This window comes from Penaeus vannamei, chromosome 30 (assembly GCF_042767895.1).
Source record: "Penaeus vannamei isolate JL-2024 chromosome 30, ASM4276789v1, whole genome shotgun sequence".
Taxonomy (NCBI): Eukaryota; Metazoa; Arthropoda; class Malacostraca; order Decapoda; family Penaeidae; genus Penaeus; species Penaeus vannamei.
Window position 1 is genome coordinate 22,914,534 of NC_091578.1, and position 21,018 is coordinate 22,935,551.

General features: G+C 39.1%; 1 protein-coding gene across 2 annotated transcripts in view; it reads left to right on the top strand.

Moving 5' to 3' along the window:
- Window positions 1–20,279, top strand: part of LOC113827478 (dnaJ homolog dnj-5) — a 28,775-nt gene extending 8,496 nt beyond the window's left edge. Inside the window, exons 2-9 of one of the 2 annotated variants that reach the window (XM_070143150.1) lie at window positions 1–1,034; window positions 12,784–13,004; window positions 14,155–14,340; window positions 14,883–15,131; window positions 17,666–17,928; window positions 18,076–18,300; window positions 18,829–19,037; window positions 19,814–20,279. The exon at window positions 1–1,034 is cut by the window's left edge and continues 614 nt beyond it. In XM_070143150.1, the coding sequence (XP_069999251.1) occupies window positions 1–1,034; window positions 12,784–13,004; window positions 14,155–14,340; window positions 14,883–15,131; window positions 17,666–17,928; window positions 18,076–18,300; window positions 18,829–19,037; window positions 19,814–19,949 (2,523 nt within the window). In that variant the 3' untranslated portion in view covers window positions 19,950–20,279. The remainder of the gene's footprint in view (window positions 1,035–12,783; window positions 13,005–14,154; window positions 14,341–14,882; window positions 15,132–17,665; window positions 17,929–18,075; window positions 18,301–18,828; window positions 19,038–19,813) is intronic. The other variant, XM_070143149.1, reaches the window with a different exon arrangement.
- Window positions 20,280–21,018: the final 739 nt, after the last annotated feature.

Here is a 21,018-nt window from a genome sequence, read left to right on the forward strand (position 1 = left end):
GGGACCCCTCCTCCTCCAACCCTTCAAGGTGACCCACAAAATCTACAGTCCTCCTACAACCAATCAGTTGGCTTCTATCCCAGTGAACATGACCGCATGATGGATGAGGGCAGCGTCAATAACATCACAGCAAAGCTCTCCAATTTCACGGCCTCCCTGGGTAGCTGGTTTGGGCCTTTTGATCCCTTCCGCAGCAACTTGACATCTGACCAGAACAAGGGACCTGTAGTGTCACAGGCTTCTCCTGTGGCTGTAAGCCGGAGCCCGGTCCAGGTGACAAATGATGTTCCCATGGCTTCTCAATGCAGCAACAGTAGTAGCAGTGGCAGCAGTGGCAAGAGAAACTCTAATGTAACAGCATCTCAACCTGCACGAACCAACAAGCCATCTTACTCGGATGTCCTGAGTAAGAATACAGTGCAGGAGGGAAAGCAGAGTGGCTCTGGGACAGGGGCAAGCAGTGGCAACAGTGTTGCAAACAGCAGCAGTGGAAGTAGTGGTGTCAGCAGTTACCCTCAGTCACCTTCCCCGATCCCTGCCAATCAGCCACCTCAGTCCCCTTCACCTGGTCCAATAACAACCCGTCCAGACCTACAGAATCACAACCAGCATGGCAGCAGCGCTAAGTCAAAGCAGAGGAACTCCAACAGTGGGAGCAGCAGTGGCAATAATGGTGGGAGTGGTGGCCACAGCAGCAGGTTCCTTAGCAAGGGTGACACCCACATTTCATCCTCAAGAGTGGGACTAGATGACTTTGACCTGAGTGACATAGGACTAAGCAATGGCCGCATCAGTGCCTATGAGCACTATGATTGGGGGGAGGGAATGGACACGCTCATAGGAAATGGATCCATGTCATACAGATTGCCGGCAAGTAGTCCCACACACCAATCAAAAAAATCAAGCTCTAAGGACACCAAGAAGAACACACCAGAGAAGACTAGCAGCAGCACTCACCACGAGGGCAACACGGCACGTGGGAATGACCAGTTAAATAACAAGGTCAACTCCAATCAGCAAAAGCAACCTCCAAGGTAAGGCCATACTACATTTAACTATATTGCTTACTATTATAAGAATGCTGTGTATTGTAATGAATTTTTCTCCTTTTTTTTATTCTATATTAGTATGTGAAAAGATACTTAAAGTGATTAAATGAATACTAGAGAACATAGTACAATTCAGGATTATTTTACAACTGATTAAGCAATCAATGAAAGATATTGTTAGTCATGTATATGTAATAAGGCATCATGCTTGTCCAGGAATCGAATGAAATTTAAATGTCTGAATACTGTGTCTGGTATAGATTGAATTGCTTTTTTAAGGTGAAGTGGAGTAAGCTTTAATCTAAAAAATCTAAGGAATACCTCATTTGAGCATATTTGTGAATTGTATGGTGAAGCAAAGTTGCCTTCATAGAGCTTTAACTTTTAAAAATCAGTTAGCTTTCTCATATATATTTTGGTGATAATGGGATACAATGCGTGAAAATTAGTACAATTGGTACTGATTAGGATTTTTGCTCCAGCCTAAAAAGCCACATGGGAGTGTCCTCTTTACTACCACCAACCCCACTAGGCCTTCGATACCAGCTATCGTCTACCCCTTCTCCAAGAACTCCATCCTTTCCTGTCATTCATTCTCCTCTGCTATTGGAAGAGCTATCCACAACATTATCTTGGTCTCTTTTCATATGTTTATTATACAAGTATAAATACATGATTTATTTCTATTTAAGTTATTGTGATTTTATGTTTGTGATATATTTTATTTTACCCATTGGACCTGGATAATGTTGCGGTAACATCATGGAAAACTTGAGTCAAGGGCCAGGTGCTGTGAACATGTTGGCTGCGGCCTGGGTGATGCAAGCTTGCCGTCATGAGCAAAAGCCTGGGTGATGTGAGCTTGCCATCATGAGCAAAGGCCTGGTTGATGTGAGCTTGCCATCATGAGCAAAGGCCTGGGTGATGTGAGCTTGCCGTCATGAGCAAAGGCCTGGGTGATGTGAGCTTGCCATCATGAGCAAAGGCCTGGTATATGTGAGCTTGCCGTCATGAGCAAAAGCCTGGGTGATGTGAGCTTGCCATCATGAGCAAAGGCCTGGGTGATGTGAGCTTGCCGTCATGAGCAAAGGCCTGGGTGATGTGAGCTTGCCATCATGAGCAAAGGCCTAGGTGACTGAAAAGACTTGCCACGAGTGCACAAACCTCATAGAGTGTGATTTGACTCATTTGGCTTTTTAGCATTATTCTTATCGATATATGAATGTGGAATGTAACGTGCGTAAGCAGCGACTGGAAGAGTGCCGGCTCCATTTAGGATGCATTTTCATGCTGTGCTTTGTATTCCTGGCTGCTGTGACCGGTGGTGCAGATTGTATTACATAAAATTTTAAATTACAAAAAAATGAGAAAGATTACACCAATAACCAAATATTCCATTTTTTTTCTCCTTGCATTGAGTTATTTACCACATTGAGAGATGATATGGACTGTGCAAGGAAAATAAGCTATAACCATCTGGATAAAGCAAATCAAAAGACATATATGGACATTGGAAAATGGTGATAATGCTAAAAAAAACGTTTACACAAAATAACTTTGTAAAGGAGAGGCACAGTCTTGTCACCACACATGGGTGTTCATGCACGCCCGGCCTACATGCCGCATACCTGGAATGTTGGCCACTTATGTAATCCAATGCCCATGTTTTCAGCACAGTGATTTCTATTACGCAACCAGATCCAACGGGTTAAATGTTTCTCTTTTTGCTTTTAAACAATGGGTAAAATTTTCAGCTTTGATACCCTACTATTCAATAATATTTTGCCATGCCAGAGGAATACATATATTTTCTGCCGTGTAAAATAAAACTTTTCAAACATAAGTCTGTTACCTGCTAGCCCAAATGAGTCCTAGATCAGATGGCACTGCTAGTCTTTATTTGTGCATTACACATTTACCTTATTCTAGGAATTCTGGGGACCCTGAGGGGTAGACCATTTCCTTTCCCCATTTTATTTGGCTCACCATTACCAGTAATGAAGGGGCATTAAGGCTTGCCCCTCCCATCAACTAGCCTATCTAAATTTGATTTTGATGGTTTTCTGACCCTTGCCCCTCCTTTGACTATAGCTCTGACCACTGATACTAATACCCCCTCTTAGACACTTACTGACAACTCTATCCATTCCAAAACACCCACCCAGGTTATTACTCAACCTCCTGAAAGCAACCATTCCTCTCTCCCAACATTCTCCTCTCCATCACTCAATGTCTGCCCCCTCTTCCCTTGTTACTACACTTCATCTTTATTGTCCTTCCCCTCACAGAACTACTCCACTCCATACCACCCCATCTTCTTCTCGCCCTCGTCCTTCTGCTGCTTCTACCTCTGCACACCTTTTGAGTACTCTTTTTGGCCCAGCAAAGTGGGATTGATTCTTTGTGATCCCCCTCACAGCCCCCTATTCTGAGAATACCCTTCTCTTTCAATAGTGCCTCCAAAAACAAGTAGGCAAGGTAATCCCAAGCTTGTTCACTATCTACTCTAACTGACCTCACTGGCAAACTCATTCCTGTCAAATCTCACCCCTCTCTTAATACTTGCACTGGAACTGTTTCTATCTCTCCAAATACTTGTCCTATCTACAACAAGGATTGGTCAGACTGAAAATGACCTACTTACCTGATTTGCTGATTATGATGCTGTGGTAGTACAGTGTTACACTATTCCTCCCAGAGGCCAGCCAAATTCCTGTCAATATTGCCAGGATTAGCTTCCGTAGACATGACCTCCCTCATGAAGTTCATATTGGTGGATTGTCCTACCATGTCTGACCATATTGACCCCTTCCTTGTCAGTGTCAGAAATGTTGGCATTTTGGCCACCCAACCAAACACTGTTGCTCCACAGCCCAATTGCCCTTCTCATTGACATACATGTGCCATTTGTGGAGACTCCCATAATGTATTTTGTAGGAGCTGCTCTGCCTATAAGCTTGAATGTGACGTAGCAGTCCTCAGATTTAAACTAGGCCTCATTCTGTGTGAGGCCAGACAAGAAGCATGACAACAAGGTTTTTCTCTCTCAACTTATTCTAAAACAGTCCTTCACTCTGCTCCTCTACCATCTTCACAAGATGTTTCAGCATCTCCCCCAGTATCTCTTTCCTATGCATACTCACCCTATCCCCTGGTCAAATTTGTTTGTCAGTCTAAATCTACCACTTCCTCAATACCTACCTCTCCTCACTTTATTTGTCTCAGCAGGCAGCCTAAACATTCCACTCCACCCTCTCCTACTACATCCTCTCCTAAACCTTCCTCTTTGTATGCTCCTTAGATATCTATGTCCTCTTCTCATAAGAGAACCTTTGTTTCTCAGTCCTCGACACCCAACTCCCCTCCAGAAACCCTTGAAGACATCCAAAACTTCCTAAAGATGATCCAAGGGAACACTTTGCTCCCTCACCCACCCCCAATCCCTCTGTTCCTACTCTTACATTTCATTATTTGCAGAGATCCATCCTCCTCCTCCTCAAGTTCCCTCCACCCCTCTTCCTCCTACACCATCCCAACATACCCCACCCTCTCTGTTGTTCCCACTTTAATACTCACATGAATCCATTCTATCACAACAGTGTCCTTCTCCAGACTCCTCCCCTCCAGACATTCTTTCTGATACTTCACCACCTCCCCCAGGCCCCATTTTTCATCCCCCGGATTCTTTTCTTCCTACTTCTCCAACAACCACCTCTGTTTTCCTTGAACAATGTCCCTATTCCTTCCCCTGTCACAGATACAATGCAGTTCACTCATTCATTGCTCTACCCCATTAACCTTTCCCATTTTACTAATCCCTGCTCTACTTCATTTACCTCCCTCTTTTCCCTTTTCGTTACCATACTTCCCTGTAACACCCTCTAAACTTTGACATCTAACACTTTTCCCTATCCCCAGATTCTTCTCCTACTTTTCCAATATCTATCTCTATTTCCTTGAACATTGTTCCTATACCTTCCCCAGTGACAGATACACTATAATTTACTCAGTTGCCCTACTGCCATAACCCTCCCCATTCTACTAATCTCTGCTCTAGTTCTCTTACTCCCCTTTTTTCCCTTTTCACTACCATACTATCTTATAATGCTCTCTAATCTTTATCTAACACATTTTATCCTAATCTTTAACTCCTCTTTACCCTTTACAGCACAATATTTTACCAGAGTGCTATATGACCTTTGATGTCTAGCACATTTATTTGGTTCAAACATTAAACATTAAACATTGGAAAGTGATTAGAGGGGTTATTGCCCCTCTAATGTGGAGTACACCATCTGTGAGCCATGATTGGAAGAGTGCCGGCTTCAGGGAGGAAGCCATTTCCATGCTTGGGATCCTATTCCTTACTGCTGTGACCAGTGGCACAGGTTCTATTACAGAAAATTGAATATTACAAAAAGAAAAAAAGACACTAATAACAAAATGTTACTTTGTTATTATTGTTGCACTGAGTTATGGTGATAATGGGATGCCTAGAGAGATGGTATGGAGTTTGATGCCTAGAGAGATGGTATGGAGTTTGTGCAAGTAAAATAGTCTGTTACTGTCTGGATACAGCAAATCAAATGACAACTATAGACATTAGAAAATGGCAAAAAAACTAAAAATAGTTATGCAGAACAAGAGAAAATAACATTCCAAAAGGGGGGCATGGAATCTTGTCACCACACATAAGTTCATGTGCACCTGGCCAACAAACCACACACCCACTCAAGTAAGCCAGATTTTGGGCTACATACTGGAACATGGATCCCTTTGATCTGGATGATGTGACCATCAAATCATGAAAAAATTTAGCTTAGGGGTGGGTGATGTGAACATGCCATCATGGTAAAATCTGGCACCGGGTGATGTCAACTTACTGTCATGAGTGTTTTGGCTAAAGGAAAAGACTCACCATGAGTGCAAAAACCTCTTTGAGGTTGATTAGACTCATTTGGCATATAGGAAGGGTCTATTGCATTATTTCCATCATTAAACAAGTCTGGAATGTAGTGTCTGTGAGCCATGACTGGAAGAGCGTTTGCCATTTCCATGGTCAGCATCCTATTCTTGCCCACTGTGACTGACGCTGCAGGTTGTATTACAGAAAATTGAATTAAAAAAAAAAAAATGAAAAATTACAGAGAACAAAATGGTTATGGACTACCTAGAGGGATGATATGGAGTCTTTGCAGGGAAAGCATTTTCTTACCATCTGGATAAAGCAAATCAAATGACATCTGGACATTTTAAAATGGCCAAAAAGCTAAAAATGCTTATGCATTAAAAAGAAGAAGAAGAAAAAAAAGTAGCATACAAATGTTTGTGTACATCCGGCCTTCGTGCTACATACCCGCCAGAACAGCCAATAACACAAGCCTAATGTCCATATTTTGGGCCATGTGATTGCTGTGAAGCAACTGGATCCAAGGGGTTATTAAGACTTGAAACTTTCTGATCAAACAACATTTGTTTCCTAAATTGTGTTCACAAGAAGAAAATACATTGTTATATCATGTTATCAAACACAATGCTTGTTGAAACTTCATAGCAGCCTTAGTATCTAGTCTCATCAGCTCTTTAACAAACATGATGTGCAGAAATAGATAGAGCAATATTGAATTGTATGCAAGAGACAAACTGTGCTGAAGTCCTTACCTTTACATCATTTTTTTCTGATCTAAGGCACTGTCACAAATGTATGAAACATTGTAGAGTGATATTATTTTACTATGTCTTTGGAATTGACAACCTTCCCTTCTAGATATATCATCTAGTGTCAACAAGAGGTTGATTTTTAATTTTTTATCAGCATATTTTCTGCCTCCTTGTTTAGTAATTTTAATGAGAATTGTAAAAGACAAATTTACCTAGATTAGGCTTACATTAATAATTTTAGGGTATAAGTTTGCATAGGTTTTGAAATTAGTTGTTTATGCATAAGACCCAAATTTGCATAGCTGTATTATGAAATGAATTTTTTACATCTTTGCAACTGTGCATTTTCCAGAATCACCTTTTATTCTTTGAAGGTAGGAAAATGAAATATCTATACTGTCTAGGAGAGCATGTGCATTATAATGCAGCACAGTACAAAAAGTAAAATGAGAGGGAAGACCTGAGTTTGCTCATAGTCAGTTTACTGAATTTAGAAGTATTTTGTTTATTAATATATGTTGTTTAGTGATAGTTCCATTATGATTTAGAATTACCATACTGTGGCTTGATTTTTGATAAGCCCTCTCATCATGGAGACTTTTTTAAATATTGAGAAGGTTCAACTGCAAAGCATTTTCTCTGGTCATGAATATAAGTCAGTTGAAGGAGTGATTGTACACTAAAGTACCTATCTAAAAGGACTTCTTGAATGTGAATAGTGATTCCTTCACATGAATATTATCGCAGGAGTACATGTCCCCGCCATTGATATTTTTTCAGTGAAATAGGATTGTACAATGATAATAAATTTGTGTGCTAGTTTGCTTTTGATTTGGGCTCTTAGCAATGATTGCTGCTTATCTTGAGAATAGATTATTAACTTCAAGAGGTTGTGGAGCTGCCCTGGGGTTCCTCTTACAATAGATAACTGAGGAGATAAGACTTGGAATTGAGAGATCAGTCATTCAGTGCTACTCCAAGATTTAGAATGAAAACACCAGTGTGTGTGTATGTTCAGTGTATAAATGATTTGTGCCATCATCTAATTTTTGCATAGATAATTTTTTAGAATAAAATTTTGTAGCAGCAGTTTTACTTTTTTTGCTGGACATTTACAAGATCTAGTATATATGCTGTATTTCATAAAAAGTGATGAAATCAAAATGTATATAGATTGGTTTTGATATGTGTGGATCTATTTCTAGACTCCTTAGGGGTAACTGCCATCAAGTGTAAATAACTTTTTTCTTTTAACACAATTAAACTGCCTAGTTTCCAAATACCCATGCGGCTTATTTTATTTTATAAATGTGTATATTGCGGACACATAATAATTTTGTATAGCATAGATAAGCTGGTACATGGTGAGACTTGTAGAAACATCAATTTTTTGTTGTGTTTTTCTTAGTACTGAATACTATTAAGAACTTCCAGTTTTATTTGTTATTGTGAGTGCTTGTTGCTCCCCTGTAATCAGATATAAAAAGCTTGCAATATTGCTGTCAATAACACTGATAATAGATAGTATATTTAGTGCTCACATGCCAACCGAAAATCATGCTTTATATAGCCGTTTTTAATACCTATTGAATGTTAGTAATCAGGACATGATCTTTAATTTTTTAATGTTTTAAAAGAAACAATTAACTGTAATTAGTAGTGTGAGTGTTTTAACCCACTAACGGCGAGTGTCCAACATATGAGACACTCGAAAATATAAACATTGCCGGGTGTCCCGCCAATGGCCTGGGCAGAATCCGGGCCAGCCCTGCGGGCCTATTTTGTAGCCACCCGGAATCTTTTATTTTCGGCTTCAAAATATAACGGCATTAATGGGTTAAAGAAGAGAAAGAAATTAACAGTTCATTTTGGTGGTTAACATCATTTATATTCCTATTTTTCTTGGAGAGAATAAGACAGATGGTCAACTCAGAAATATGTGGTACAGAATAGACCTGCATAAATATGCTATTTAATGATGGCTGATTATCATCCTGTAAGCACATTTAAAAAAGTAAGAATACAATCATTCTGTTTAGAAGCCCACAAAAGAATCTTTTACCAGCATGAGAAAAGATTAGGCCATTATAAACTTTTTTGAATTATTATCATCATTATTTTATTTTAATTTTTCCTTTAACCCAATAACGACGGATGTCCCATATATGAGACACCCGAAAAAATAAACATTACTGGGCGCCGGGGAAGATCCGCCCACCGATTTTGTAGCCGCCCGGAATATTTTATTTTTGGCTTCAAAATATACCGGCGTGAATTGGTTAAACTTAGAAATGTTGTTTAATAAGATTAGATATTTAATTATACAGTTAATCCATAACTACTTGCTGCTGGGGATGGCATGTGCATACAGGCCATGCCCACTGTGTGTTCAGTTTAGTAATTATTTTTACATTTAGATGGCTCCATACTTATTAAGTCACCAATGAGCCAGTTATGAGAACTTATCTATCACCTGTTTACCCTGCTAAGAAAGTTGAAGTCTCAAGATCTGCTAATTAACTCCTTTGTAGCTAAGCACTGGCAGAGCCATCTATGTACAGAAACATTTAACAAAACAATACTAAATTGAACAAAACATTTTCCCATCAGCATTGAGTAAATATTCATGAAGTGGACAATATTCCTGAAAAGTCATAGAATCTGACTTTGACAAAATATACCTCACAAGGATAGGCTTCTCTGGGTTGATGCCTCCTCTGCTACCCCTGCCAATGTTTCCCTATATAAAGAGGGGCAGCAGGCTATGGGGCCCAACGTCTGCCTGTGGGGTTCCCGTAGGCTATGCCCCTTGGACCTCACACTGGATTGGAGGCTGCCAGTGTGCAGGGAGAAAGAGTAACTCCTGTTCCTACCCTGCATCCCAGCAGTTGCCTCCCAACAGGACCTACAACCCGCCTCACTTGCTGGGTAGGAGTGGCAGTACCCCACCCCCCAGCGTTTCCATTTACACGATGCACTGCCACATGGTTGATATATGGGGGGAGGACTGGTAAAGCCCACCTCTTCTGAACCACCTGTTGACCCCATGGGGCTGAAGGGCAGGAGTTGGTATGGGGCCAGGGCATGTCCACATGCTGGTGGGCCATGACTCCATACCTCTAGGGCCTCCTGGTGCACTGAGATCGCATACAATTTGGCTTGGGACTGCAAGGTGCCCAGTTTCCATTGGTGGCCATGAAGAAGCACTACAGAAGTCTTGATGATGGAGAGACTATAAACCGGCAGGGGGAGGCTTGTGCATAGCTTCTCCCTTTTTTGCACTAGGCTAGCCAGTGGTAGCAGCTGAAAGCAAGAATACATGCAAGCACTTAACATTACCTAGGCTTAACATCACCCTGAGCATGAAACACCCACCCAGGGACATTTTTCTGCCACAGATATGAATTTAGTGTAGAACACCTCTTTCTCATCAAGTTTACAGACATCGGTAGAAGTGTATACAGCAGTAAGAGACACAAAGCCAAAAGCATGATTCAGTCTCAATGCCATAATGCACTTGTCTCATCAATCATAGCAACCTCTACTACTGAAGGTTGAAGTTGGAGATGGCTATGGGTACTCCCTGGAGATGGTGAGCATTGCCTCAGCCCAACCAGTAATAGGTGTGCTGACCCATACTGATCATGCTGGTGCCTGGTCTTCTCACCTCAGAGAGAGCAGTCACCTCAACTCCTACCTGAATAGCCTGCCTGAGGTTAAACTGGCATTATAGCAAAAAACATAGCATAGGAAGCCTTAGAATTATGTTAAGATTGAATTAATTAGTAGTCTGAATGTCCTGTTTGATGTCAAGAACAGATAATCAGAATCAGATGAAAAAGGTAGTTGCACGGAAAAAAAATGGGATGTCTATCAGTAAGGCATTGCAGAACCCTGTCCTGAACCTCTTATGTTCCCTCTACTGACTGTTTACTTTCTAGACTTCATTGTTTTTTGTATACATATCCTCTGATTATGCCCCCATACATTTTATGACAGGGTCCCCAATTTAGGAACCGCTGTTCTAGGTAGTCAATTTTATACAATAACAATAATGATAAGTAACATTGTTATTTGTGTAATATTTTAATATTTTCATGTTAACCCACTTGCGCCGGGTGTTATACATATGTGATGCCCGGAATATAGACAATGTTTACTTTCTAGACTTCATTGTTTTTTGTATACATATCCTCTGATTATGCCCCCATACATTTTATGACAGGGTCCCCAATTTAGGAACCGCTGTTCTAGGTAGTCAATTTTATACAATAACAATAATGATAAGTAACATTGTTATTTGTGTAATATTTTAATATTTTCATGTTAACCCACTTGCGCCGGGTGTTATACATATGTTATGCCCGGAATATAGACATTGGCCAGCTGTCCCACTGGTGTGACGCTAGACTGGAGCTTGTGCTCTGATTTTGTGGCCCGATGTGGGTGGTGTGCAGGCAGGTTCCTGGACTGGTCTGTGCACCAATTTTGATACCGCCCTGAAATGGGGATTATCACCCTCCAAAGGGATCATTGCAAGTGGGTTAAATTTGCTATAAGACACCCTGTGCCATAGGTCATGGCAGGTAGGGATAGGATCGTAAGTATGGAATGGTGTCCTCCCTGGAATTGGCGCTCTTCAAGACATGGCCCTTGGATGGAATATTCAATCCTCATTTACCAGTGGATGTAATGCAAAAGCCCCTTCAGACTTGTCTTAAACTTTGGCCGAGTGACAGACAAGAATCAGCTAAAAGACATGTTTGTGAAAAGGTTTGACAAAACTGCAGAGCCAAATATTTTTTTACAGTTATTATCAAATCTCACAGTGTATGACCTTTCATGAATTCCACTTCATATTAATTGGGAACTTAACCCGTTGCCACCTGGTGGCATGTACGTACATGCCATGGCTGTTGTGGACCGAATGCTGGGGGCATCGTGTCATGCCCATTCCCGCACCACTGGCTCGTCAAACGGAGGTTGTTTTTTTCCGATAGTAGCGGCTTCATTTATATGGTAAAGATTTTAGACAATGGCACCTATAATGAAGGTAAACATTCAAAATGTTAATATTTTTATAAATTTTAGCAAAATAAAAGCTTTTAGGTGCTAAATGTCGCTCGCAAACTACTGATTGAGCTGTGCGCAAACAGGGGAAACGGCCGATGCGCGCCAACAAGCCCATGCATATGTCCACTTGCCAAAATTTTTACCTGTCGGCGATGGGTTAAGTTAAAAATTTTGAAGAGTGATCAGATGATAGATTTAGCCCACCAAAGAGATAAAAAATATTGCTAAATGAAAATGAATCTTGAAATAACCTTAGGAAAAATACTAGATAACAAATGACAGTAAAAAAAAAATATATATATATATAGTATATGACAGCTGTTGTACAAGTATGTATATTTTTTATGGTAAAGTATTGAAATTTGATATACTCCTCATACCATCTTTCTCTTGTGAGCAATTGGCTGTTTCAGTTTTAGTGTTGCCACATCATCTTGTTTTTATGTACGAAAATACTTTTTCCCATTTAAACCTTCCAGTGGTTACTTTTGGTCTTTGGTGATAAGGAAATCATAGCCCGAAATTGCACATGTATATTTATTTGTATTTTTGTATGTATGCAGTCGACTACCATAGCTGTATACTAACATGATAGTACTAGCGATACCCACACTACACAATTGCAGACATGAATGTTCATGAAGGATTTTGTTGTTGTACTGCATTGACAGAATTGTCTTAACAAATGGCTGTACCTTGCTCTCTTTACTGTCCAAGAAAAGCTTAGAAAATAAAATTACATAAATATATATAATAAACTAACTATTCTTGATATAGAATCTTTGTGGTTATATGCAAGTATTAGGAAACCTTGAATAATCAGCTGCATATGGGTTAATAACCAGATAAAGTGTTTTAATGAATTACGATAAATTTGTAAAAAAAAATTAACAATGCCAAAGTGAAAGAGGAAGAAAATGTCACCTTACCTTTAGAAATGTTTTACTATATCCATCTGCTTGCCTCACTTTGACTCCTCACAATGCTGCCATCATTTCAGACGAACGTCATACATCAATAATAACCTGAATGCAAGCACCTCAACAACGGCCCCCCCTGCTTCGCCAACCAACAGCAGTAGTCATCATGCTGAGAGCAGTCCTGCAAGTAGTGTCAATGCCTGTGAGAGTAGCACGGCCAACAACAACAATAATGACATCACTCGTAGTGACAGCAATAAGACCAAGAGTACGCAGATGAGCAAAGAAGAGAAAAAATTTGGTATGTTTTTTATGACTTTCTTTTGGGATATAAAGAGTTTAGTTTTAGTAAAGTTAGATTTTACAGAATAATAGCAAATTATAGAGGGTGAAAATTTTGGTTAAAACTAAAGTATGTGTTGACACTAAAAAATATTGATTAGGCAATTGGATTTTGAAAAGAAAAGGGATTCATCACAAGGCAGTATGAAAATAGGATTATTTAAAGGTAAGTAAGGTCTTTCTTATTGAGATAGGTGTCAGATTTCTGGCTTCAGGTTACACACCTGTATTGATTGGTTGGGGGTTTGCCTATCACAGACTTGTCTTTTATTTTTCATATATTTATCATTATCAGTAGGAAAATATATTCTTTTCCTTGAATGTGAGGAAGAGGTCTTGTTTGTTGTTTAAAAATATATTTATACACATTATTTTACCTATTTTTACCTATTTTCTGAGGTAATATCCTAGTGCATTTCTGCTCCTGGAAGATATATGCCTTTCAGTTTCTACTTTCATAATCTATTTATATAATCATGAATGTAAGATAAACCAAGTTCTAATTCCTGCTTTTCCCTCTTTCTGTATGAAAAAAAAGTATGAAGATACCAATATAATTTTGAATGCTTATTATGCAGTTATTTTTTAAAACTGTTTTTTGTAACCAACTATGTTCTTGCAAGATAGGGATAAGTAAATTATTGCACCATGTACTTTTAAAATGGTAAGACCATATTTCACATTCATAATTTGTTCAAGATGTTAGTTTTATTTGACTGGTAATGCTCCTTATCTATCTATGGTAACTTGTTCATGTTTTTTTTTTTTTTTCCCTTTGCCACTTTTGCCTTTTTTTCTGTATGTTCATTTTCATTTCTCCAGTTTAATCATATCATGATATTGAGATTCTCCTACTGCGAGTCAGAAAAGAGCCATTTGGCAACCTATACCATTCCAACACTCACGCTATCCCACCCATTTGTGTCTCGCTTCGGAAGACAGGAGTAAGACGAGCCGGGTGGGCTGTTGAAATAATGGGAGTGGGGGAGTAGGGTTGTGTGGAGTTTTTCAGAATGTTTTTTATGATTTTTTTTTCTGTTCTTTTTAGAAAAATAGTTATTTAGCAATTAAATGAGTTGTATTTGTTGATATAATTATTTTTCTCACAGCAGAGCACAGTGCTAGCAATAGCAGTAACAGCAACAATAGCAATAGCAATAGCAGCAGCAACGGAGGCCGGGCAGCAAGTAGAAAACAGGTGCCGAATAATCACGAGAGATTTGAGAGAAATCGGGAAAACCAGTCGAAAAGGGGAACCCAGAGGAGGCGAAAAGGAACATCATTTACGCATTCAGGTAAGGAAGCATTTAACTTAGAGGATGATCTGTCATATAGACTCCCAATAAATAGGCATTTGAAATGTTGGAGGATTTTAGAGCATAATATTCTGTTTCATGTCAGCCATTTAGTGGATCCAGTAGTCTTGCATTGTAGGATTTAAAAAGTTATACTTGAGTAACATTTATCCATCTTTTATTATAATTTTGTGATACATGAATATTTTCATTTTGGAATCTTAATCTTAACCCATTTACGATGGGTGTCCCACATATGAGACACCCGAAAAAATAAAAATTGCCGGGTATCCCGCCAGTGACGTTGGATTGGAGCTTGTGCTCCGATTCCGTCACGGGCCGTGGCAGGCGCGCTGGCAAATACTGGGCCAGACCCGCGTGCTGATTTTGTAGCCACCTGGAAACTATTATTTTCGGCTTCAAAATATACCTGCGTTAGTGGGTTACTAGTACCTTTAAACACTACGTTTTCTTGTGTGATCTAGTATCCTTTTATTTTTCATGGCTCTTGAGAACACCCCCTTTGCTCTTCCCTTTTGCAGAACTGGTGGTAGCGAGCTGGGCTGTAGTGGTGCAGTGGGTGGGGCTGGCACTGCAGGCAGTCCTATGGCTGGGCACCCTCTCTGCTGATGTCATGGTCATGAGCTCCCGCCTCTCACTCCACCTCATGACAGTAGTCTGGGCCAGGCTCAAGGAAACATGGGCCTGGCTCATGCTTAACGGCCGATACTACTGGACTAAGTGGACCAATGTCTTCTGGAACTCGGATAAGGAACATATAAAAATGTCAGGTGAGAGTGTGTAACACTGGATAATGTTGAAGTATTGTTATGCCAGCCTGATTTAACATGGGAAACAAAGTCGATGGTAATCATTACCAACAGAATTGCACCTGTCAGAGATTAAGTCCCCAAATCAAGTCAACAATCTTGTGGTATCCTGGGGGGAATCAGGTGCTTTGGGTGGGGGATATAGCTAATTTCACTCACAGCAGGTATTTAGGAAGTTAAAAATGGTGTAAAAATTAAAAAAACAAGTTTTTCAAGTTTGCATTTCATACAACAAGGATAATACAAAATGGAAAAACATGAGCTGAGATTTGACATGGTGCTGCACAAGTGGACAAATGAATGAATCCCAACCTAAATGCACAAATAACACATAGGTGGCTGTAGGAGCATACTTTCCCCTAGGGTTTAAATATCTGTCTTGGCTGATGCCTACTTTGCTGCAATCATTTAATCCTAAAATGATAACTCAGTGATTTATTTTGCATGCAGTAAAGTAAAAAATTATGATTCTTTTCATATATGATTTTTACCCCACTATCCCATAGTAACTTTAGAAAGGTCATGCTGTGTGCCAATATTTTTATTTCCTTTTTTTGCAATACTGCCTTTGTATTTTTTTTTTTTTTAATTTCTATCAGTAAAATAAAACTTCATCTCACATTTTTTCCCTAAATGCATAAATCCACTCTACACTCTTTAAAATGCAAATGACAGGTTTTCAAGTACAGAAAAATTGTACAAGCTAGATGGTACTGAGCACTGGGGAGAGGCCAAACAGAGATATGCTGTTTGAATTTTGGACACCACTTAACCCAGTTATGATGGGTATCCCACATATGAGACACTCAAAAAAAAAAAAAAAAAAATGCTGGGTGTCCCACCAGTGTGACGCTGTATTGGGGCTCGCGCTCCAACTCAGGAGCGGGCAGAGTCTTGGCCAGCCCTGCACGCAGATTTTGTAGCTGCTTGGAAACTTTTCTTTTCGGCTTCTAAATATGGTTAAAGAGTTCTTTTCCTGTATATATAATATATATATATATATATATATATATATATATATATATATATATATATATATATATTTTTTTTTTTTTTTTTTTTTTTTTTTTTTTTTTTTTTTCCCACAAAATATAATAATCTTGTATATGAAAAATACTCATTTAATGTACTTTGGAGTGAGAATATTGGCATGACAATCAGTATTATTGTTTGCAGTAGATAGAATAATTTGTAAATTGATCTGTTCCAATTTTTTTTTTTTTTTTTTTTTTTTTTTTTTTTATAAAATAAATATTCTTGTTTGAAATGTTAGATATATTCGTTGTCATAAAGAAAACTAAACTAATCTAAATAATGATGGTCCTAAAACTTTAAAAATACATAAATGACTATGGATGATGATATTGCGATGGGGTGCCATGTGGAGTCGGGGGAGTCAAATTTAGTTATTGGTCCCAATGTATTGTTACATGTGTAAGGAAGCTGCCCTTTGATTGTTTGACTCCATCTCGGAATATTTCATGGTGTAACTGGGGTGTAAGCAACATGGAGTGACAGTGCATTTTCACTTATTTGAACTAAATGGCCTTTACACTTGTTCTGACCATTAATTTGGCTTATAATAAAGTAATTTCATATTGATATCAGTTCAAATAATGATTTTTACACCATATACCAATACACATGAATGATACATTATGATTTATGATGAAATATAAAGAAAAGAAATAAAAATTGCGTGCAAAGCTTGCTTTAGTAGGCCTACATGCAAAAAACATATTGTATTGGGACCTCACGGTAGTATGTTATTGTTTAGCTATCATTTGCCATGTGTACTTCATATCAAATCTTAGTTTATGTGCAGGCATGCAGGCGAGTGTTTGTGTGTGTGTGAGCTTGTGCACAAGTGTATGAGAGTACGCCCACGTGCACTTTTGTGTATATGTGTGTGTGCATGCATGTGTGCATGTGTGTGTTTGTGTGCATTTGTGAAAATTTACATATGTGCGTGTGCCTGCGTGGGGGTGTCTGTGTGTTTGTTGGAGTGTGAGGTGAAGCATAGAGGATGGCTGAAGGCAAGCGCGCACGTGATCACAGGACTAACCATAGCATTTAGTGGGCTGGATGGCAGCATCAGGGATGACATCACTGCCACTCCATTTTACATTTTTTGATGCTGTCCTCTAAGACCTAATCCAATCTGAATGAAATAAAAAAGCAATAGCAAGAGCAAAGTCTGAGCTTCCTTTTGGTCTACAGGCACATACTATAATCTAATAATCAATGTCATTTACCCAAATTGAGTTGTTTATTATGAACACCCCCTCTGCTCTTCCCTTTTGCAGAACTGGTGGTGGCGAGCTGGGCTGTAGTGGTGCAGTGGGTGGGGCTGGCACTGCAGGCAGTCCTCGCTGTTGAGGGTGCCCAAAAGAAAAAATTTTGTACTTGTGTATTTTCATTTTTTTCAAGAGCCAGGCTTTTCAGAGCTTGAAATCAGATGCTAAAGCACTTATTATTCATGTTTCCCCTTGCAGGAAAGGAAAACAAAGTCTCAAATGGCCTCGAATGCAATATCTCTTTGCCAACGACTGGGGAGGAGGCCATGAAGCGACTCTTGGCATGTAAGGGGAAAGACCCATACAACATCCTTGGGGTGACGCAAGACTGCACGGACGAGGATATCAAGAAGTACTATAAACGGCAAGCGTTTCTGGTGCACCCAGACAAGAACAAGCAACCAGGAGCAGAGGAAGCCTTCAAAATTCTGGCACATGCCTTTGAAATTATAGGAGAGCCGGTGAGAAGGATTTTCTTGTTTTATTTTATATATCCGCTACCTCTTCCTCCTCCTGATAAAGCGAAAATAATTATGAGATAGTGGCAATGGCAATGATCATGAAAGTAAGAGGTGCAATGGAATAATCCTCTGCTTGGTCTTCAACAGGATCGCCGACGAGAATATAATGCTAGTTTAGCAGAAGTTCAGTTAGAAGGTGCGTGGGGGGAGCTGGCATCACTCTTAACGCGGCTCCAGGAGAAACTCGACGAAGCCGCAAACACCATACGCTGCACCAACTGCAACAAGAGGCATCGACGCACCAAGTTAACCAAGCCTATTTATGCGGCAAGACACTGTGCGGAATGCCAGATACACCATGCTGCGAGGGAGGTAAGATGATATGAACTGAGAATGGGTCATTAATTCTTGGTAATGAATATTTTGAATAGAATTTGCAGCAGACTTCATGATTATGGATAATAATAACAAAATAAATTATTTTCAGTCAAGTATATGCTCTATATATTCACAATAATGTTTTCCATCACATCTGTGATTTTCCTTGATTAGTAGAATGAATACTATTATTATACATTTTCTGTAAATAAGAGGAATATTTATCAGTTTTGCTCTCCTCAGATTTATGCTGGTTTTATCTTGAATGTTTTTATTTGGAGAATTCCCAAAGTGAACCAATACTTTTGGACTGACAAGGGGTATACTTTAAGAGTTATTTTGGGTGTAAAAACGTTTGCCTGCATTGATGGACATGAAATGTCATACCATGAACTCTGAACAGGAAATAGATTTCTGTTAAATAATTTGCTTTTAGGGCACAAATACTGTCATTAGCCACTGTACACGGTGTTGGAATGATGCAAATAACCAAACTGTTAATACACCTACATGGTTTTGCAGGGTGACATATGGGCAGAAAGCACTATGCTAGGTCTTCGATGGAGGTACTTTGCGTGCATGGAGGGAGCCGTGTATGACATCAGTGAATGGGCGGCATGTCAGAGTGAGAACCTGAAGCACCTCCAAGCAAACACCCACAGTGTCCAGTACCGGATTGTATCTGGGAAGAAAAATCCCCCTTCGAAGCGGAACACCCCAGAGTTTCCGAGGTTTGTAGTGATATTTTTATTTTGGGCTCATTTTCAGATAGTGGCAAAAAAAGCTAAGTATGCTTATGCAGAAAAAGAGAAAATTACCCTGCAAAGGGGGAGTCTTGGAGTCTCATCACCTCTTGCGAGTGCTCATGTGCAACCAGCCTACTTCTGCACACCTGTAAGAGTGGGCCACATAATGGCAGTAAATCAAGTGATTATATTGTTTGTAGATTATTTCTCAGAAGGAATCTCACAAGCTTGATCTTTGTTTTATTTTTATAGATATCTGTATCAGTCTCTGTCTGTGAATATACATATGTATGTAGATATACATGTCTGTGTAGATATACATATGTATATAGATATACATATGTAAATAGGTATACATACATACATACATATATATATATATATATATATATATATATATGTATTTATTTATATTTATATTTACATATATATACATACATATATATATTTATATATATATATTATATATATACATATATATATGTAAATATATATATATATATATATACATATATATACATACATATATATATATATATATATATATATATATATATATATATATATATATATATATATATATATATATATATATATATATATATATATATATATATACACACACACACACATATATACATACGCACACATATATGAATATATATACACATGCCTGCATACATACATACAAATATTGTTATCCTCATTGTCATTATTGTTATTATTCTTTATAACATATTTCTTTATTTCTCTTTCTCCAGTGATCCAGACCTGGAAGAATTCTTCAACAACCTCTGTAAGGAGAAATTTGGTAAGAACTACACTTCGAGCAGCAGCCAGTCTGGAGGCCAACAGATGCCTGATATGCGTAAGAGGAAGGGCAAGAAAAAGAAGTGAAAATAGCTCGGCCAAAATAACAACGGTGCTTTTCATAAACAGCAGCAGCGGTGTGGGAACTCTTGCGGATTGTGATGCCATTGCTGGAGAATCTTACTGTCTTTTTTGTTTTAATTTTTGTGTTAATGAATTTTATTGTTATTGAATTTTTTTTAAAATGGTGATTGAATCTTGATAATATCGAATTTCGAATCAAATATATAGATGCACATTACAGTGACTTGTTATATTGCTGATGTATATTTTGCAATGATTAAGGGCAAATGCTATTGTTGGCTGATAAAGCATGTATACACATAGGCTCTCAAATACAAAATTCTTCAAATACCATTGTGTGGGTACTTGCATTGAAACACATACACATCAATTTGGATATGAATTCATGTTTATTCATTCACTTGCTTTCCAGTGAATAAACTAAGACACGCTTATCCTTTGACATACACTCAACTTGTACATTTACATACTTCTCAGTATTTCTCCAGTTAGGCCTGCTAATATACAAATACTTAGGCTCATAACAACCTATTTACAAAAACAAACACACATGCACACTCGCACACACATATGCATGCACACACACATATGCTTGCACACACACATGCATGCACACACACATATGCTTGCACACACACATGCATGCACACACACATATGCTTGCACACACACATGCATGCACACACACATATGCTTACACACACACATGCATGCACACACACATACACACACGCGCGCACTCATGCACACACACACACACACGTGCACTCACACACACACATACACACACGCGCACACTCACACACACACATACACACACGCGTGCACTCACACACACACATACACACACGCGCGCACTCACACACACACATACACACACGCGCGCACTCACACACACATACACACTCAAGCGTACACGCACACACACACGCACACTCACACACACACCCCCTCTCCCTCTACCACCTCCTCCTCTTCTTCTCTCCCTCCCTCTCTCTCTATCACCTTTCCCCTCCCTCTCCATCTGTCCCCTCCCCCCCTCCCTCTCCATCTGTCCCCTCCCCCCCTCCCT